The 20,500-nt window shown below is 47.2% G+C and overlaps 2 protein-coding genes across 7 annotated transcripts in view; one reads left to right on the top strand and one right to left on the bottom strand.

Moving 5' to 3' along the window:
• PCCA (propionyl-CoA carboxylase subunit alpha) overlaps window positions 1-16,836 on the top strand; it is a 383,508-nt gene extending 366,672 nt beyond the window's left edge. For 2 of the 3 annotated variants that reach the window (XM_057707846.1, XM_057707845.1), the window contains 3 exons: window positions 2,867-3,007; window positions 14,024-14,101; window positions 16,701-16,836. In XM_057707846.1, the coding sequence (XP_057563829.1) occupies window positions 2,867-3,007; window positions 14,024-14,101; window positions 16,701-16,769 (288 nt within the window). In that variant the 3' untranslated portion in view covers window positions 16,770-16,836. Of the gene's footprint in view, window positions 1-2,417; window positions 2,543-2,866; window positions 3,008-14,023; window positions 14,102-16,700 lie in introns of those variants that run through there. The other variant, XR_009049065.1, reaches the window with a different exon arrangement.
• Window positions 16,837-17,188: 352 nt separating this feature from the next.
• The window catches only part of GGACT (gamma-glutamylamine cyclotransferase), a 59,239-nt gene continuing 55,927 nt past the window's right edge, over window positions 17,189-20,500 (bottom strand). For all 4 annotated transcript variants that reach the window (XM_057707847.1, XM_057707848.1, XM_057707849.1 and 1 more), the window contains one exon: window positions 17,189-19,149. In XM_057707847.1, coding sequence (XP_057563830.1) covers window positions 18,707-19,138 — 432 coding nt within the window. In that variant the 5' untranslated portion in view covers window positions 19,139-19,149 and the 3' untranslated portion in view covers window positions 17,189-18,706. The remainder of the gene's footprint in view (window positions 19,150-20,500) is intronic.

The raw sequence follows: 20,500 nt of genomic DNA, 5'->3' as shown, positions 1-20,500 counted from the left end.
GCAAGCAGCCTCGAATCCTCAGGCAGACGTTTCTTCAGACCTTGCAGGGGAAGAACCTTCTGGCTTCTCCCAGGCTTGTGCTTCTCTGTCCCGTCAAGGAGCCTTTAACATCTTGGCCTCCCACCCCCAAAACATTGAGTTGGTGGTCTGTCTGCTTGAAAACAATAACAACTTAGTCAAAGCTCTCTGTGAAAGTTCTGCGGGACCCATTAGGAATATTCAAGTATTTAGAATAAAATCAAAGTCTGTACACGTCATCGGGCCTTTTCCTGAAATCTCTCACCTCGTTGGCTGCTTTGCCTGTGCCCTCTAAGAATTCAGAGAAACCAATAAATAGCAGTTTTGATCATAAGCTCTGAAAGCCCTAGTGTACATTCTTAAATGACTTCTTTTCTGAAGCATCAAAAAGCTTTTACAGTTTTCACCAGGCAGTTCATCCTGACGGGCCCACACGCTGCTCTCCTCTCTGCTCCCATCCGGGCCCGCCCTGTGCCCCGCCGCACCGCCAGCCAAGAGGTTGTTTCGAGAAGGCGTGTTTGTGTGGGCACGCTGAAGGGTCAGGACAACATCAAAGGTAGTCTTAAAAAGAGAACCTTCTCTCTGCCGCCTCTTTTTATATTCAGAAAGGTCATGTCTAAGCCAACTATGTGCAACAGGGTCTCTCCTGAGGCATGTACGCCGTTGTTATTTTTTACTTGTGATTACAATAAGTCGCTTATCCCCCAAACAGATTTAAGAACAATAAACAAATACAAAAGGAAAAGGAACATCTCATCAATAACAAAGACTGCATCTAAAGGCATTGAGTTTTGTGACTCTTTTACATCTCTTTCCAAGCAAAGCAGGAGCCCTACAGAGAAAGGAATCCAAAGATATGAAAATTATAAAAATAGTAAAAGGATCCAGTTTTAGTCAGGATCTTGTCATTTCTGGGGAGGAATGGCGCTCAGGCCAATCTCAGCACTTTATTTATGTTAAGGCTTGTTTGTGATATAGCTAAAATTAATTCTTGAGGGTATCCACCGTGGTGTAATGTGATAAATTATATTGTCCTCAGCATAGAAAGATTCTTTCCCTGAGTTCACATTTTGAAGTCAGATTATGCGAAAAACAAGAAGAAAAAAGATCTATCTGTATGCTCCAGGGAAAACTAGCCAACTGGGCCCAGTGCTGAGCAGTCAGGAGAAGGAGCTGCACAGGATGGGGCCAGCAAGAAAAGTAACTTTTTTTGTTGACCCTGATGCTTCTAGTGATGTTGGATTTTTTTCTCCAAGGCAGACAGAGCAGAGATACTAAAACTGTGCAATTTGGTACAATTATATTCTCCCCTCTCCCTGTAGCCCCCCCCCCCGTAGGTTTAATGAAGGACTTTGAGGTACAATTCGTCGTTGATAAATAGCCCCTCTGCGCAGAATGTGTATTAGGCTGACAGCAGAATGCACTCTCTTTGCTTTTTTCCCTCGCCACTTATGACTCAGATGAATTTTAATAGGAGCAAAAAGCTTTTATTTGCACTGTAATTTCACTTAAGGATCATATCCTTCAGAAACTGGCAGACACATGTACGTCTTGATTGCAAAACACACACTCAGGAGTAAAGAAACATGCAAAAGATGTTATTATTCAACCTGTCACAGTGTCTCAAATCTGCTTGGAACTTAGGTGGTCAAAGCTCTTCCGTGGGGCCCTCCCCCGACGCCTTTCAAAATAGGCCCTGTAGAGAGCACACTTAGAGATTTCCACCGCCCCTGGACAGAATTCAGGGTGATTCCATTTTGCTTTTGCCTCCCTGCCATCACGATGCCCACAGGAGGCTTTGAGTTACAGCAGCTTTTTTCGAGCAGAATGGAGCTGCCTGGATGCCGCATCTATCTTCCCTCAGGGAAATGCACTTTGGTAGGAATCTGAAAATCTTCAGGTGGTGGTTCCAACTTCACCAAGTAACCCTTCTTCCTCCAACCATGTTATCTTGTTTCTGTTTGGACAGACCAAACTGTGGCTCATATGTTTATTCACAGCCATCTAGGATTTTTCCTGCCTGGCAGAAATTCCCTTTAGTAGAAATGTTCTGTTTGACTGAACTGCCTTTAATGTACTCCTCGTTATTTGAGAGCCACCTACAAAATGTGCCATCAGTGTCCTGGACCGTGCAGATCGTTTTTCTTTCAGTGGTTTTTCAAATCTTGAATTACTGTCTCAGTGCAGAGGATATTCACATTCAATTTCATCTTTATCAACCCTAACCAGATACCTTGTTACACTGGAAAGATCACACAGGGTTGTGCCTAAAAAGAAAAGCTAACTTCTTCAGTCGTGAACGTAACATCGTATGTCACTGGAAAAAAATTTGCATTTTGAGTATTATTTTGCCCGAAATGAACACCAAAACCTTTTGTCTTAACTTAACTGATACATAGCCCAGCCACTCTCCTGGGGGGAGCAGGGAGTTTGACACGGCCGTCTGCTGCCACCTGCTGGTGTGTGCTGGCAGCACCCCTTTCTCTCGTTGGCTGTCCCAGCTGCGGAATTTGTGTCCATTGGGGTAAGTTTGTAAGTGGTGAAGGGAGTAGAAGGAAATTCTCACTGTTTTCTTTGTAAAGTTTTGAGGTGTTTTTCTTAATGATACAGGATGATTACTATTTATCACTAAGTGGTTACTGGAGTAGTTCTACTTTGAAGAAATTTCTGAAACAACTAGCTCACAACATAAGGCAGAAACAAACGAATACATTTTGCTTTTGTGTACAATAATGAAAAACCACTTGACTTCAGAGATAGTGTAATTTAAAAGCTAAAAACTAATTTTGAATGAAGGCTATGTTTGAGGAAAAATTCATCATCTAATCTCACTTTTTTCCCCCTTAAGTACAAGGTGCGTATCTTAACCAAACTCGCCTCAGAATTGAACACGTTTATGCTGGAAAAAGCAGCCGAGGACACAAGCAGTATTCTGCGCTCCCCGATGCCTGGCGTGGTGGTGGCCGTCTCTGTCAAGCCTGGGGACCTGGTAAGAACCGTACCTGTCTGTGGGATGCTGTTGAGGGGGTGGTGCGGACTGAAGCAGGATCTCGTTCTTGAGTCACACTACCCCACAAAACAGCAGAAGAGCTTTTGTGCATTCTTTGTCCAACTGTTTCACATCTGAATTAGGTTAGTAACAATATCTCTGAGTGCCTCTCCTCCCAAATGACTGGGGAGTGGAACAGAAATAAGGCCAGATTCATTGATTTTTTTTGGCAAATTTAGTGTTTTGGGAAGTGTTTTATTTAAAATTTCTATTTACTCTCTAGCTCTCTCTGGTTTAAGCATCCTTGAAGAAGTCATGCCAAGAAATAACCCCCCAATGGGGAAACTTTTTACACATATTCTGGAATAAATGGGAAGGGTACTAAGGAAAGTTAATTCTGTAATCTGTATAGTACCAGAGCGCTTCCGAAATAAAATTGAGGGTCACGTTTGAATTTTTTCATCTTGACCTTGTGACATTAAGGCACAAATTAAAGATATATTGTTTCCTCACATGTTCAGTCTCAAGATAACATGCTATGGACAAATTGGTAGGATACATTCATTGTCGTAGAGCACAGATAGAAATCTATTGATCAGCAGCAAAAGTAAAAAGAAAACAAAGATGCAACCAGAAGGTTTCTAGGGAGCACTTAAGTCCTTGCGTTTTTATTTATGTCCTGGAAGATAACAGCCAAAGGTGATAGTCTTTAATTGATGATACGGTGATTCCATTGTGTATCTCAGTTATGTTGCAGGAGTTTATATGTTTTCCTGTAAAGATGACATTAAAACTGCCTCTGTATTTCTTTATTAACATAAGAAAAATAAACATCGAGAAAAACTCATGTAGTTGGTTGGCATTAGCTTCTAGAAAAGTACTTATAATAGATGAATATTAAGAGAAAATGATCAGTTTCAGCTGTTTAAATCATTAGCCCTGAAACTGATATGTGAAGTTGGAAAACTAACTCAACAATTGCTTTACCTGATGATATAGAAATGGAACTACCAGCTTCTCTAGGAGAGCATGAAAGAGGTTCAGGAGCTGTGAGTAGTAATGTTTACTTTGAAAGCACTGACATTCCCAGAAGAAAGCACTCATTAGCATTGTCCAGCATCCTAGTGTTAAGGATTTGGGAGAGGTGATAGGTAATAAAAATTGTGTTGACTGTGGGGGAGGGGTTTGCCTTGTACCTCTTCGTTCTGAAGGATTGGTTCCTAAGAAGATAGCCCCTAGGCCTTGACATTAAGAATGCCTGTATTCACTACTTTATCAGAGCAGTCAGTGGAATCACCTAGTGACTAGAATGAGGGAGTTGTTGTTGGTTGTTTTGTTTTGTTTTGTTTTGTTTTGTTTCATTTTCCTCCTTAAGCTTTTTCTGGAAGCCACAGAGGCTGTATACAGCCACGCTGAGCTTGTCAGTCCTAATTGTGTGGCTTTAATTATAAAACCACATTTGCACTTAGAAAAAAGAAATGTGTTTAACTGAAATCCTTAGTTTTCCAACACCTGAGTCAGAACCTGAGCGGAGGGAGGAGGAGGGGCAGCAGCTCCTGCTGGGCTCCAGGGGAAGGTCCAGGCTGGCTCCCCTCCCTGGAGAGCAGGGAGCCTGCAGCCTCCTCGTTTCCCGCAACTGCTTCCTCCTCCTCTAGCTGCTGCAGATACCAGAAGGGTTTAGCCTTCGTGCTTTCCATTTCTTCGTTAGGAATTTAATGTGGGAAAGCAAGGCATTTTAGTAAAATGGAACAGTATGCTGTTAGTCCTTGGTTCATTGGGAGAGCTCAGATATTGAAAACCACCACCGATAATTAAATGTGGGTATTCGAGATGGGTTTGATTTGAGAAGGAGCTGGGCCTCTATTTTATGTATTCCTTTAAAGTCAGAGCACACGAAGGGGGCGGTGGTGTTCCCTGAATGGCCTCCTGGTCTCCGGTCGCCGTACTTGTAAATGCCCTGCACACACACGTGCCTAGGCTGGTCACGGGAGGCAGGTGCTTACTTTCATTCCTCTCTCCAGCTTCCAGTGCCGCTTCTGGTCCTTGCAGAACTCCTTTCATAGTCGGTACCATTGTGTTTTGATAAAACAGTATTTTCCCTTGAGTTATTATTTGTGAAAAATGTCCCACACTGCTGATACCTAAACCAAATGCAGGGAGGGGATGTTCAGTCATCAGCTCTTGTAACAACCTCTAGAGTTAAACCTGCCTTGTGTAAGTAATTAAAACCCAAGAAACTTTCCTTGGACCAAAGGCACAGCACATACTTGAGGCCATTATAAGAAAATAATACGTGTAGCTTTTAAGTTTTGTGGTTTAAAATTATTTTAACACTGCAGGGCGTGTTGTCTTGTTCTTAGCAAAAACAGTCGTCGAGCCAGGGTTCCACTCTTATCAGCAGAAAGGTAATGGAATCAATCATCTCTGCGTATTTTCAAGGAAAACAAGGACCAAAAAAAACAACTAAGCGTCTACAAGTATTCTGTTTTTCTTTGTAATGTTATTTTTTATAGTTTAAAACCCAGTTATCTGTAATCTTTATATTTAACGTAAGTAAAGCTTGACAAATCTTAGAATGGTGGGCCTGGCAATAATGTGTTCCACAAAAGTGTCACGTAAATAATAAAGTGCAGATCTGTTCTGCGAAGTAAACAGTTTCAACCGGGCTTAAGAACCTCAGGACAAGACGATGTGAGGTGGCCGTTTAGAAGCGGTCGGTGTGCTCAGAGAGCTTTGTGGGGAGAGGCCTCCCCTGCCTCAGCACAGAGGCTGGGTTTTACTCTAAGTGCTTGTTTTATGTTCACACGGCAAAAGTGGCTAATATTTTGTCAGTGTCTGTTACATGCTACTTAACATCAGGTGTGATTTTCATTTTTTAAATGATTGTATAATAACCTTTTTGAGTATGTTGGGAGGGGATGCTAGTTCATAAGCAGTAAAATGCATACACCCACACAAACCAATAAGAAACGAAGTCACAGGGCATTGAGAACGTCTAGGGTCACACACTGAATTCAGAGAACAGTTGCCAGAGTGACTTTTATATGCCTTTCCTGTGTGCCTTTCTTATCTGCCTTCTGAAAATATTCTTACAATAACTGATTTTCACTGCAGTTTGAAAAATACCTATTTTTCTGTACATTTAACAGTATCATAAACCAGGGGCACTTCTGTAATCAAAGTTAGCATTTAAAAAATAACTTGTTTTAAGTTTTTAAACTTTTATCTTTATGATTCCTTGAACAAAAATATTAAAAATATATATTCTTTCAGAATAATGCTGAACACGTATTTTTTTCCAGCATTAGACTTACAGCTGCTGAATTTGTGGCACAATTTTCATTTTGACTTTGATATCAGAAACAAAACAAAAAATAAAAATGAGGCAACCCATGGGGATATTTTAATATTGCATTTAATTAAGACTCTCTCTAGTTGTTTAGATTCTGTGGTCATCTCAGATTTGCATCAGAAACACTCATTGAATACATCACAAATTAAGTGAGATGTGAACCAGAAGCAGGCTGTGTACCCATTTATATTCCCTTCTTTCTTAATTATTATTTTGTGAGTTATTAGTTTGTAAGACCAGATAAAATAACATTGATATTAAGTACCTGTTGCTACTTTTTCTTACCACTTAGGTATTAGTAAGACAGAGTTTGGAGTAATTTTGTGGGGCTAAGATGAGGAAGATCCACTTTATGACGGAACTGACCTTTAGCAGAAGGTAATTAGCTGTTTGAGATTGCTGTTCTCATGAACAATGTCTTAGGCACAAAATGGTATGTACTGTGAAGTGCACCAAGGAGGACGTAAACTGTGTAATCATTTCTAGGAGCACCACCCAGATTCCGTCCAGATGGACTTTCCTCTGGGCAGGTGCTCCTTCAGGGAGAGGCCTCCAGGCAGGGGGATGGCCCCTGCTCTGGAGACACAGGTGCCCGTTTCAGAGGATGACATTCACACCCGCCCTTCGTCCCTAAACCATCTGTAACTGAGCTTACAGCTGATCTAGGGGAAATGGAGGATAAACTTGGCAGGAGACCTTTCTTTTCATTTCTCGAAGAAGCAGGATGTGAAGCCTGCTTGGCCCTCAGGTCTTCCACGGGATAAGGGCTGGGCGGGCCTCCTGACAGGCGCGCGTCTGGCAGTGACTCGTGTGCCTCCCGCAGCCCAGCGTCAGGAGCTGCGTCTTTCCCTGGCAGAGGTCCTGGCTTGGCTGTTTGATAGATTTTCCAGTTTCTGGATACCTTGATTTACAATCATGAAGTAATTGCAATAATTAAATTTCCAGATTTTACAGCAGTGGTTATTCAAATGGTTTATCTGACAAGGTGCCAGGTTTTCTCCCGCACCTCAGAGTGTGTTCCAGGGCAGGTGGAGCTTCCTGTGTTCATTACGTGACATTTTTAGGTTTTAAATTATGAAATATTACAAGCATACAGAAAGTCGTAGAGAATAATACACAAGTACTCGTACTACGCTCTCTGCTCGCTTTTTCCCTGTTTGCTTCCGATTTTATGTAACAATGAAACACTGCTTAGCTGGTGCGCTCACCCTGTGGCCCCTTCCCAGGAGAATTCCTGGCCTGCCTTCTTCAGAGGTAATGGTGCTCCTGAATTTGGCCTTTTTATCTTTTCCAGATGACATTTATTTTTGAATGTTATGATTAATTTTTGTTGGTGGTGTCAATGTGGGAATTTTTACAGTTTAATTATCAATATAAGATAAAATATTTCTGTAGAGCAATAAATAAATACTGTAGGCACGTCTTCTACAAGTTTGGCATTTGATTTTATTTTTCAAGGGATGATCTACTTGGGATTAGAGGGTCTTTGTTTTAAACATTTTTGAAGATGGCAGTCCCCTGCCTTAACAAAATGCAAAATATCTCCTCTCACCTTTTTGCTTAAAAAAAAACAAACAAAAAAAACAAACAAAAAACCCCAACCTTAATAAAGTAAAAAAATCATTATTTCAAATGAGTTCTTTAAAGCAGAATACTTCACAAAGGCCAAGAATCCAGACTGATTTGTTAAAGATACTATAAATGGCATTAATTTTAACTGGTTCTCTTTGTAACTTAGAGGCTCTGGCTCCAGTTTTGAGCTAACTTAGAGGGTGTTAGGGAGGGGTAGTTTTCTTCACTTTAAGGAGTTTCCAGAAACACTGGACTGGTTTTATATCAGCCACCTCTCTGTATTCTTTCCCCGAGCCTCAGAGCTCCCTGCTTTGACGCCCAGTGTGTCCAGGGAGGCAGCCCCGGTGGGAGGACAGGGGGGACCTGAGGAAGCGAGCAGTGGGCCGGCCGCTGCCTCTCCCTGAGGCCCTCCCAAGTGAGTCGCTGGTGCACAGACCGCTAAAGGAGGCATTCCTTGCACTGCAGATAAGGGGTTTGGCAGCCTTTCTGTCGCCTGCCCTCTCTTTCTTTGTAATTCGATGATGGTTCCTTCCATCATTGCTTAAATACTGCCCTGTCTCCTGGGGTCTCTTCTCCCACCCTCTCTACACGAAGATCTTGGGATGAGAACGCACATTTTTTCTTCAGGAAATATCAGGGGATATTAACCAGCCTATCTTACAGGCTCAGAAAGAGGAAGTTATTATAATCAGATCCTCACAGTGCCTTTTAACCAAATCCGAGATGCCTTTTTCTTGTGGCTGTTAACTGCGTCTTTCTTCAGATCTGAGGGCCTTAAAATGCATTGCATTCAGGCGCCTGTGTTCTAAGTAGCACAGCCTTTAAGAACGTAATTGAAGGATTTTCACTTTTGTGGGGTCGGCAGCAGGGTTGATATTGATCCCTGCTTTCGAGGGGCCCAGCACAGCAGAAGGGGAGACCGCGGCAGGCCGGTAAGCCCTCCGAGCCTTCTGTCTAATTTGGCAGGAAAACACAGAATGTAGGACAACAAAAGAAGCCTCCTTTTTCCATAAAAATTCTTCCTCCCACCCACCCCTCTTCCCCAAAAAAGGGGACTTAATTTTTCAGCTGCGCACAGTGATTTGGTGCTCACTCTTGCATTGAAACAGTTGCTGTCTGAACAGGCAGGAAACAGTTTTCTTTTAATTGCTGAAATCATTCGGAAGTGCTTCACGCCCTGCTTCTGTACAGCAGATGCTGTGCATTAATTGGCCTGCGTAGAAGTGACCCAGGGTTCCTTGCAGCGGGCCCAATTTTAGGCAGAGGGTTTAAATAGCTTATTTATTATTTTGTATAATCTGGCGTACATTATGTGCTCCTGCACGTGTCGTATTTCATGGTCTGCAGTTTCTAATGTCATGTGGGTTTCAAAACCTGTGTTTCTCTGGTAATGTACTAGCAGCAGGTAAGCTCAAAATACCATCCATCAGGAGCTAATTTTTTATCCAGATACGCCAATGACTGATGAACCTGTCTTTTGTATGAATGTTTAGCACAGGAGAAAGCCATATGCTACTGGCACAGTTTCCTATGCATCCTTCACAATTGCTAGAGAGCAGGCTTACAGGGGAAAAACCCTCCATGCCATTTACGGCCTCTTTCCTATATCTAAAGGATAGCACCTTGAAAACAACCCTGGTTGTGGACGACGAAAGAGGGTAGGGACCGTCTTAAAGGAAATCCGACTCCCGTAATCATTTTCTTTATCAGAAATATGACTGCACACTCTTAATAGGGAACCTTGTTTTGTTCCTCCCCGTCTGTTCAAAACAGACCTTAGCCCATTAGAAGGGCCTCCCTTGTGTGGGAAGACCACAGCTGTTACTGTAAATCTCATCCCGCCACTGTGTCACCCCCATCTTGTGACTCTGAAGGATGAAATTGAGAAATGGAATACTGTGCAGTCATCCTTTACATCTCCAATTTTAGGCCTTTGCCATCATTTTCATGCTTTTATTCCAAATCAAATAACATTAGTGAGCGACACCACCTTCTGATGAATATCTAGTCCTGAGCACAGCTTTCAAGTCTGTACTTTGGGGGCTTCCTTTTATGTTTGGTGGAGATCTTTCTCCCCCTTTCTCTTCCCTTTCTCTTCCCGCACCTTCTTGGGGCTTTCTTCACGCATTTGCAGTTTGATTTATACAAGTTGCCAAATGTGTCCTGGCCTCAGCATGTTGTCCCAGAGGGACATGTGCTGGAGAAGGTTCCGTGTCTTTTAATCTTTGGGGAAGGAGTAAAGTGAACTTGGTAGAGGGATATTGAGGGCTTTAATCAGAAATAAGAAGTGGTTTAAATCATTAGCACAACAAAGCAGACTATAAGCTTGAAGATAAAAGTCTCTGGGGAAAGAGTCCTCTGAAAATAAATGGAATTTGATAGATTTCCATATCATTTATAACTTCCCTTAATTACACTTGGAAGACTTGCCAGTAAAACTGGAAAATTGGCAGCCTAGCCCCATTAGAGTCACTTTGCCGACCATGGCAAGCAGCTGGCTTTACTGGATTTTATTTCCTGTCACTCACAATTAGTCATCAGCTGGACATGTCTGAAAGTCTTCAGCGCAGAGCCGTGCCGGGCAGCGTTCAGGCCTCCCAGACATGCTAAAATCTGCTGAGTAAATGGGCTGAGGTTTCCCCCCAGCTCACTCATGTTGGGGCAAGGCAGGCTCCCGCCTAATGAGTGCGCTCTGATAATCGGATGCGAATGTGAACCTTGACCCCGTGTCAGAGGAGAGGACGCAATAAGCCGGATGAAAGATACAGGATTCAGACCTCCAAACTTTACACCAATTAGACAGGGAGCGCAGAAGTACGTCAGGCTGAGTAGGTTTATCAGAAAGACTTGCGAGGCTTGTGACCATTTTGTAAGCCCGACATTGGAGACATCCTGTCACAATCGTTAAGTCTTTATGAGATGATGCACCAGAGTGTTGGGGAAGTGTGCGCCCACAAACCCTGCAGCGGCCGTGCCCTGCATGCGCGCGCTGAGATGGAGCCTTGGCCGTCGGGGCGCCCCCTCTGCTCACCCAGTTAGTGCCCTGGCTTTCCGAACACACAGGGAAATCCGGGCAGTGTTGCCGTTACCTTCCGGAGCTCGGGGAGGGGAGGGGGGCAGGCATCTCTGGACAAGGATGCTTCCAGATGGTGGAGGTGAGAGGCCTGTGTGGTGCTGTCCAGGTTATTGTTGGAACTGGAGCCTGTGGGGGCCCGGCAGGTCGGTGGAGCAGCCCCCAGTTACAGCCCTATCCCTGTTCTTTGATGTATGGTTTGTACCATATCCCTTCCCTGACTTGGGCTTTTGAGAGATGAAATAGCTTGAATGTAGGTCACGTTCACGTGTGCATACGCGGTTGCGCGCGTGTGCGTATAGCGCGGTCCTGGTGACCGCGCGTCTCTCCCTGTTTGGTGGAGCGTCAGGGAACAACTTCCAAGAGTTCTTTCTCTTTAGGGACAAACGAGCGAAAACAAACTACAAAGCAGATTGTTGTGAGTGAACAGAGATAGAGAAATGAACGACTTAAATTTGCACCAAATAACATAAGTAGGGACCAGCAGAAACAGGGAAAGAAACTAGGGCGGGGAGACAGGAATGAGAAGGGAGAAGGAAGAGGGAGAGGCGCGGTCAGTTCTCCATTCAGGGCGGCGCCGCCTCATCAGACTCCAGCAGCAGGTCGGTACTTCTAACCCGCAGGCACTTTCCTTGAAGCCTTTTTAATCAAATTGCCAGAGCGACACAGTCTGAGAGAAGGGGTGTTTTAACTGGGGGACTTTCTCACCTCCCCTGATCGTCTCTGGCTAAACCAGAGGTTTTGTTTTTCTGGTGGGTGATTGGGGACCTGCCACCTGCAGTCGTGTGTATGTCCCCTCTTTGCAGATCGCCCTTGTCATGAGCACAGAGAGCCTGCAGCCCCTGCTCTCACCTCCAGGGTGGCTGGCTGGAGCCTGGAGCGGGGCTGTGGCCCGGGCAGCTGTCCTTCTGCCCGTTTCTTATGGGTATCCTTGTTAGTTCGGTGCCCGCCCCCTTGGTGTGACCATTGGAAGTCTTCGAGGTTCATTCATTTCCTCGTCATAGATGCATTAACTGCAAATTCACTTACTTAAAGCTCCCATAGAGCAGCAGTGAGGGGCGCTGTCTGGCCGGCAGTGCCAAGCAGCTGCAGGAGGGCAGGCTCGTGCTTGCTTGAGAGACGCCTCTGGGGCCCGGGATGGGGAGACGGGCTCTGAGGGCCCTGGGCAGCTTCCCCTGGTGGGCGCCGGGCCGTCTGTGAGGAGGGAGCTCCCAGAGCCCGCAGGCAGAGAACCGATCTCTGATGTTTGGATGGAATTTCCATGTTGCTGAATTTCAGATCCGCTTCCCAGAAAGCCACGGGCCCTGATGCGGGAACGCCTCTCATTGGGTGGGGATGCTGAGGGGTGTGAGGCCAGCTCTGGACCCTCAGCCTCTGTCTGAGAGCTGTGATCTGGGCCCGCCAGCGTTTTGCATGTGGAGCCAAATGGCAGGTGCTACTTCTGGGGACGTGCCCTCCTCCCATCTTGCCTGGTCCCTGCCTGCCTTTGGAAAGAGAGAAAAGGGCTCTGAAATGACGCCTTGAGGGCTGGCTGTCCTGACACCCTGACGGGGCCCTGCGTTGCCCTGGAGCCGCCCTCACTGCTCTCGCTCTGCGAGTTGAAGAGTGAGCCTCGCAAGTGGGTTCTTCGCCGTCTGGAACACAGGTGCCAGGTGCCAGTGAGTCACAAGGGCTGCAGGCGCGGTGCGTGTGCCCAGCCCTCCAGCGCAGTGTCGCCTCCGTGCCAGCACCGAGGCGTTGGCACCCCCTCTCTTCCTATATTTCTGTGCCAGGAAAAAGCGCCCACCACCTGATCAGCGGAGGAGAGGAGCACACAGGGCTCAGGCGGTCCTGACGCCATTGAGACAGCTTGTGCTGCGCGGGGGTCCGGGGCGGGGGGGAGGGGGGGGCGGACTTGGAGATCATCTGGGGATTTCAGGAAAGAACAGCCTCCAGGCACTTCTGTGACACAGGATGAGCACCAGTGTCTGGGGCCCCACAGCTGGATGCCCACCAGCACCCCACACAGCCCAGTGCCCCTAGGAAGCTCAGCTCTCCCATTTCAAAGACTGCAAGGCCCTTTTCACAAAGATAGGAGAAAAATGCAGCTCAGCTCCTTGGTGCTTCCCCATCAAGGGCAGAGAAAGCAGAATAAATAGGAGGACCTTTAGTCACAGCTAACTCCTGGGTGGGAGTCCCAGGTTTAACCCCATAGGGTTTACACCCAGCTCTGCCTGGATTTCTCTCACCACGGAAGGCAAACAGCAGAGCATGAAGCTTGAGCCAGTGCCCCAGGAACTACCGGCCTCCTTGCAAGGAGTGGGTGAGCTCAAGGAGTCACTCCCTGAAGGCGCTTTCTGGGAGCCCCCTGGTTGTCAGGACTTGGCATGTCTTGCAAAGGCGGGGACAGTGGTCCCCATGGCCTGGATGCTTGGCTGTTGTTCCCAGCCCCTCAGTGCTACAGACAGAAACGCTTACTTTTGACAACAGCTTTACTGAGATAACGTTCACATACAATACAATCACCCCTTTAAGGTGTGCACTTCAGTGGTTTTTATCTATTCACAGAATTGTGTAACCGTCACCAGTCAATCTGAGAACATTTCATCACCCCCAGAGAAGCCTTGCACCCATCCACAAGCACTTCCCCTTACCCTCCGCCCCTGGAAACCACAAATCTTTCTGTTTGTAGAGATGCGCTAATGCTGGATGTTTTGTGTAAGTGGAAGACATTCATTTTTGCCACATCTCTGTGGCAGAGGCAGATTCAGAGATTTCCAGGGGAGGCCCCACAGGCAGCACCCGGAACCTCCAATATCAGGGATTTTTTTCTAACAAGGACTTGCTGATGGAGGGAGTAGCCCATCCCTGCGGTCCCCCAAAGATGTACTTGGAACATGAGGTATTAGAGGCTGTGGCTGCTGTTTGAATTATATTTCAGAACATTTGACAAAGACTCTCTTGATGGCCTCACCCTTGAACATTGTTGCAAAACTCAAATGCCTTTAAAACTTCTGTCCACTTTTTGTTCATTTTCCAGGTAGCAGAAGGTCAGGAAATTTGTGTGATTGAAGCCATGAAGATGCAGAACAGTATGACAGCTGGGAAAACTGGCAAGGTATGTCCCCAGGGTCCCACCAGCCCAGGCCGCTGTGACAGGAAGCAGAACCTCCACCTCTGAATCTTGGATGGTTGGGCCTGAGGGGGACGGTGGAGGGGGTCTCTCCTAGCCTCTCCCTCCTGAAGACAAGGGCGCTGCGACTGGGGCTCCCTACGTTCTGCCTCCGTGTGACCTGCGGGCCTCCCAGGAGAGTCTGTGTGACATCAGGGGAGTCGGAGAACAATTGTTCTTCACCTTAATGTCTTTCAAATTAAGGGGTCTTTAATTTTTAATGTTTACATCTGTCTTTGAGGCAGTTAGTTATCCGAGACTTAGGTGACACAGCAGGAAATGGTTTTAGAGATTGCAAAAATTAATGCAACGCTTCAAGATAATTTCTCCACAAAGAGAACAATTCAATTTTAGATCAAGAGGAGCTGAAAGGGGGACTTCGCTGGTGGTCCAGTGGGTAAGACTCTGTGCTCCCAGTGCAGGGAGAACTAGATCCCACATGCATGCGACAACTAAGACCTGGTACAGCCAAAAACAAGTAATAAATGTGAGGGCGAGTCAAAAATCACCTGCACTCTGGCTGTGGAAATTCTACAGAGTGCGGATGATTTTTGACTCACTCTCGTACATTAAAAAAGAGGAGCTGAAAGGCATGTGGGACTTAATGGTTTAGGGAGGGAAAAAAGAAGATGTATTAGTACTGAAATTTGTTAAAAGTAAAACTTCTTACATGGATTTTCTCATTGAAGAAAATAGAAAAGTCCTTTTAAGCAGTAACTTCATTATTGTTCCTGCGACTAGAAAGACTCCATTTGTAACAGAGTGATCCTTTTCTGAAGGATGCTTTGGTTTGAAGGTACTGCGTAGTGGAGCGAGGAGAGCTGGGGCAGGGTGGGCGGGGTGGGTAGGCTGCTGTGTCCTGCACTGTGGCCACGCCCGGAAAGCTCGAGAGAGCCTCGGGGACAGTGGGTGTCCGGGCCGAGAGGTACTGTCAGCTACCAGTGAAGTTTGCATCAGAGAGACACAGCCTCCATCTGCCTCCCCCAAAGGAAATGAAACCGATGTTTGGAGAACAGGCCGAGGGGCCTCAGATGGCTGCACGCCGTCTCCTCGGGGTGTGGGAGAGGAGCTCGGCATGGTCTGTGGCTTCAGGGGAATCATGCTTTCTGTAACTGATGGCTTTTTAAGAATTGAACGAGAAAGTGTTGGTTTCTGCTCTTGTAAAAATTGTTCTATTTGTTCCTTGGGATGAGTTACCATTTACACTGCATGTTGTCGTGAGATTTCCCTCCACGATGAGAAGCTGGCCTCGCTTGGGGGCCCAGGATACACAGCAGATGCGCCAGGGCTCGCGTGCCTGGCACAGGCACTGACGCCAGAATGAATGTGGCGTCCGCGCCCTGCAGGAGCAAGGCGCCTGCCTGTCCGCGTGCTCTGTGTCCCCGGGGCCTGGGTCTCCTGGGGACGCCTGGCTGCTCTCAGGGTGCTGATGGGCTCTGGGTGAACTTGCACATTGGCCCTGCCCTGTCAGCTCGAGTCCTGCCCCACAGGGTGAGGAGGAGCGGACCCCTGAGCCTGGGGCTGGTGGCTCTTGCTTCGAGCGGCCAGTTTTTCGCCTGGGGGCCAGGTTCATGGTGGAAGCAGGTCCGCCACTCTGGAGCCGCAGCAGTGTGACAGATACATCCTATAAACACGTTGGAGGCTTCAGATCATAAAAAGCAGCCACTTCAGTGCAAATAGCCCTGTGGAATGAGGCCTTTCAGGTGTCACTGAACAGGTTCTCTTCATCTCGAGAGGCCTTGGGCTGGAACTTTGGGGAAGAAGGCCCTTCTCGCCACTCATGTGGAGCCGCGGGGACACAGGCCAGGGTACCCAACCCCACGTCTCTGACACTTTTTCTGTTTGTCACTTGCCCAGACGGCCAGTTACTTCTAACCCATCATTCCTCTTCAAGCCCAAGTGAGAACCTCCGAGTCAAATGACTGTCTCTAGTTTTAAATGTGAACACAAATTTGGGAAAGCAAAAGTTGACTAACATCCAGAGAACTCGGTGGAATGGAAGGGCACAGAGGCAAGGTCGCAGGAGCCCAGTGCCTGCTCCACATCGCGCCACGGAGTACAGCCCAAGCTCTGAGAATTTCATTTCCCTTCAGGAGGAAGCTTCTGATCAGGCTGGGGAGTCTCTCCTGTTAATTAGTACCTGTTTTGACTCTTGTGTAATTGTGTGCGGGTTTTTGTTTTTTAAACACTACATACACCATTAACTCTCAGCATTTCTCCAACCTGAAACCGTGAGGAAGAGCAGGCGGGTGTGGAGGCCCAGCCCCCGAGGGCACGCTGTGCAGGGGACCGCAGGAGTGCCCGGGGACGGCGGCTTTCAGGACCCCCAGGGATGAGGAGGGGAAGGAGGCGAGTCACTGCCCGCCCCGGGGACGGCCCTGTGCGAGAGGCCCCCTCTGATGGGCGCCCGGCCACGGAACCTTCTACCTGTGCTCCAGAGCCAGCCAGGCTGTCCATTCGTCTCCAGAAACCCATGACGAGATTGCTTCCTCCTGTCTAGTTAATAATTCTTACTCTCCCCTCTTTTGTTTTTTTTAAATTCAAGGTGAAATTGGTGCATTGTAAAGCTGGAGACACAGTTGGAGAAGGAGATCTGCTCGTGGAACTGGAATGAAGTATTTATAGCCTTTCAGTCATCACCCAGTTTAATTAGCCATTTGTATTATTATCTCACACTCAATTTATTCAAGCGTTTTGCAGGAACACCCCTGTGCAGCAGATTTTACATGGTCATATTTATTCCACATATAGTCAAAACCAACATTCTGCCAAAAACTCACCAATGGAAATTTTATTGATATAAATACTTGTACATATGATTTGTACTTCTGCTGTGAGATTTCCTAGTGTCAAAATTAAATCAATAAAACTGAGCATTTGTCTAAATATTAGTTTGCCCTTTTTTTGAATGAAGACAATGTACATGAGAGGCTACAGGCTGTGCCAGTAGACTTTAAGTACTAGCATTTCATTGGGATCCTTTTTAAAAATTTATATAAGTCCCAGCTCTTTGCCTTCAGCTTCATTAAATTAGCATTTGCCACCTTATTAACTGATTAAGCTGCTTCATCCGGCTTGAGGCCCTAACGGCTGCTTGTGGTCGTTCATACCCCCGTGAAGTCCAGACGGCACAAGTGATGGTCCTGGAGATCCCTCCTGTGTGGATGTAATGGTGAGGGTGGACCCTGAGTCCCCGGGGGCGACCCCCTTTCCCGTGCCAGGGCACCCCGCGGGGCTCCCTCACCCCAGCGGTGGGGGGGTGGGGTGGGGGGGGCTGCCACAGCTCGTCAGCTGATACCCATCCTCGCCTGTGTTCTTGTGAAGCAAATTTCCAATTAAGAAAAAAGGGCTAAAAATAACGGTCATCCTTTCGTGACCGATACAGTGAGCGATCACAGTCTACCAGTAAGTTGAAGAGTAAGTGAGCTCTCCCGACAGAAAGTGAGGTTACTCAGGACCAGCAGCTGTATTTTCATCTGGTTCTGAAACTCTTAGAATACATTTCATACTTTGCTGGTAGGCAAGCAGAGGCAGAGTCGTGTGCTGATCTGAATCTACCCTGACAGATCATCGGGTGGAGGCGGGCGGTAACGGGTACATCACGCCTTGCTAAAATTACTTTAAGAAGTGCTGTTTGTATTTGGAAGCTAAGCTTTCTGTCAGGCCTGAAGAACAAATTGCTAACGTGTTGGTTCTTCTCTGAATGGCCCGCCCCCAAACGCCGCTCCCTCTGGGGGTAGGGACTGTGCTTTGCCACTGGGCTCCCAGGAGCTTCCGTCTGAAATCGGGGTGTTCAGCTGCTCTGCCAGCAAGTGGGCGCTTGTTATTTTGCTAGATTAGAAGGAAAAGAACCTTCTACCAAATAAGTAGACTCAAAAAGAGGGCCAACAATAGCACCAATACTTTTATATTTGATTTTCCAGACTATCTAGTTTAATAATCTCTCTATAAGCTTGATCTGAAAATTATGAAGAATGATGTTATATATATTCAAAGGTACTCTAAAATACAGCATGTTTTTCTTGAGGTTCTTTTCTTTTATTACACTGAGATGTCTAAAATCAGCTTTAAAAAAATTTCTCTCAAGTGCTGCAGGTCAGAATCAATACAGCAGGGCTGTCAAAATCTAGCTGCCACACAAAGTCTTTAAATTCTTTTTAAATGTTATCTACAGATTAAAGCAAAGAAAAAAAAAACCAACATAATAAGAAAAGCATGATAACATAAGTTTTCAAAATGTCATTTAGGGGAATTAAAATCCTGAGTTTTTCTCATCCAGTACATTGAAGCCCACGATGCTCTTTAAGCAGCAAGCAATAAAGCATTATCAGTGAGACAGATTTCAGGAAACAATCTCGTTATCAGTGTGTCAAAATTATTTGGGAAATCAGCTGCCACTGAAAAAGATTTTTCCCCCCAACAGAAGCGTTTTACAAATGTTTGTTTCAAAGGGCATTACTGGGCTTTTGCATTTCGTGAGGGTGGACCCGACGAGGTCATCTTCTAACCATTGGGTTCTCAGCCCTCTGGCAGCCGCGCCCCTTGCACTTCTCATCTGTTTTCTCGCGGATTATAGCGAAGCCCGTGCTCCCCCTGCGAGTCATAATCGTCGTGGTACGGGAGATGGACCCACTCAGGCGGGAAGGTGGCCGTGCTGTACACGAAGCACCACAGGGTCTCCCCTGCCCCCTCAACAGCGACCATCACCCGGGTGCGCTGGTACATGTCTGGGCAGCCTTCGAACTCGTCTAGGAAGCGCAGCATCTGCTCATCCACGGCGTAGACCTCCCCGGCTACACGGCGCCCCTGGCCTGGCAGGTTCAACAGCCTCGGGATGTTGTGCTCCCCCGCGATCACCAGCGGGTACAGCTCGACTGTGTAGCCCCGGCCCTGGAAGGCCGCGCGCCCATGGGTGCCGTCCAGCAGGACCTGGTGGTTGGGCTGGCCCGTCTTCAGGGTCCCGTAGACGAACATGTGGGCCATGTGGCCGGGAGCTGCAAGTGAGAGAGGAATATGGTCACACGCAGCAGGGAAACGGATGCCTTATCCCGGGAGCCTCGTGGGTGCAACCCAAGCCCCTGCCCCCACTCCCAACCAGCCACCCTTCACAGGCAGTGTTCCAGGGAGAGGGACTCATTTTAAGAACACACTTGTCAGATTCGCGACAGCCTGTCCTGGGGTCAGCCTGTCCTGGGATCAAGCCCTGCAAAAAACTGTGGTTTTGTAGACCAGTTAGTGTTCAGTCTTTTTAAAAAGACTTTAAACAGTAAATGTTACAGAAAAATAGAAATAACAGTAAGCAAATAGAAACATATACATTCGTATATACATAGACATATGTACACATATATATAAATGATCACCTGTCCTTGGCTACCGGAGAGAACCGGTTTCAGCACTAGACTTACATTCTGGCCTTGGCATGATGCAGCAGAACGTTAACCACACTTTTCCATGTTCCTTCCTTCCTCAAGGTCCTAGAGGGTGACGAGGCCTCCCTGTGACTCACTGTGACTCAGCACAGTGACCTTGGCTCCAATGAGAAGGTAAATATTTTACCACCTTCCTGGATCTGGGTCACAGATCATTACATAATTGAACAAAGTGATTTGTGTACGAGTGACTCAAATGAAAATGGATATGAAAGTTAAATGGCTGGGCCCCTCTTCCAAGCCTGGCATCTCGCCGCCCTGCTTGTCCCCAACCCGTCAAACACTGAGGGACACGGCCCTGGTGTGCCAAGAGGACTCTGCCACCAGGCACAAGGCCAAGTGGCCCCTAGAGAAGTCACACTTCTCTCACAGGACCTGGCTTTCTTCCCAGTGAACATGGGCTGGTCTGGGCCTCGCCCCACCTCTTCAGGGTGTCTGGGGAGGATGGGTGGCCCCCACAGGCCAACACAGCTACCCACTTGTGCTCACCCCTCCTCTCTGCTGCCTCGGTCTCAGCCACCAGCCTTGAGCAGAAAAAGACGTGACAGGAGCTCTAGTTTCTGGTGACTGACGACGGAAGAAGGACAGACTGGAATTGTGGGGCTGGAGGGGCACCTGCCCAGGTGTGAAAGTCAAGATGTGAATGAGGAGAGCCTGGACTCGGAGCTGCAGGGGGAGAGGAGGACGCAGGCCCGCTCTGCTGGGGGAACGGAGGGAGGGAGCTGTGTGCCTGGGAGGAGGGGAGGTGGTGGAGAGGACGCTGGGCCGGAGACCAGCCAGCCCTGCCTTCCAACACATTCTGGCAATAACAACTCCCGGGATGCACCACTCCCACCCTTGCGAGGACCTTCCTGCAGGACCCTGGTGGGCCTGCTGCCTGGTCCCTCTGGCCTGTTCCCGTGCAGCCCCCAGG

The sequence above is a fragment of the Hippopotamus amphibius genome, chromosome 14, assembly GCF_030028045.1.
Source record: "Hippopotamus amphibius kiboko isolate mHipAmp2 chromosome 14, mHipAmp2.hap2, whole genome shotgun sequence".
NCBI classification, from domain to species: domain Eukaryota; kingdom Metazoa; phylum Chordata; class Mammalia; order Artiodactyla; family Hippopotamidae; genus Hippopotamus; species Hippopotamus amphibius.
Note: the sequence above shows the minus strand (reverse complement) of the source record. Positions and strands in the feature narration are given on the sequence as shown.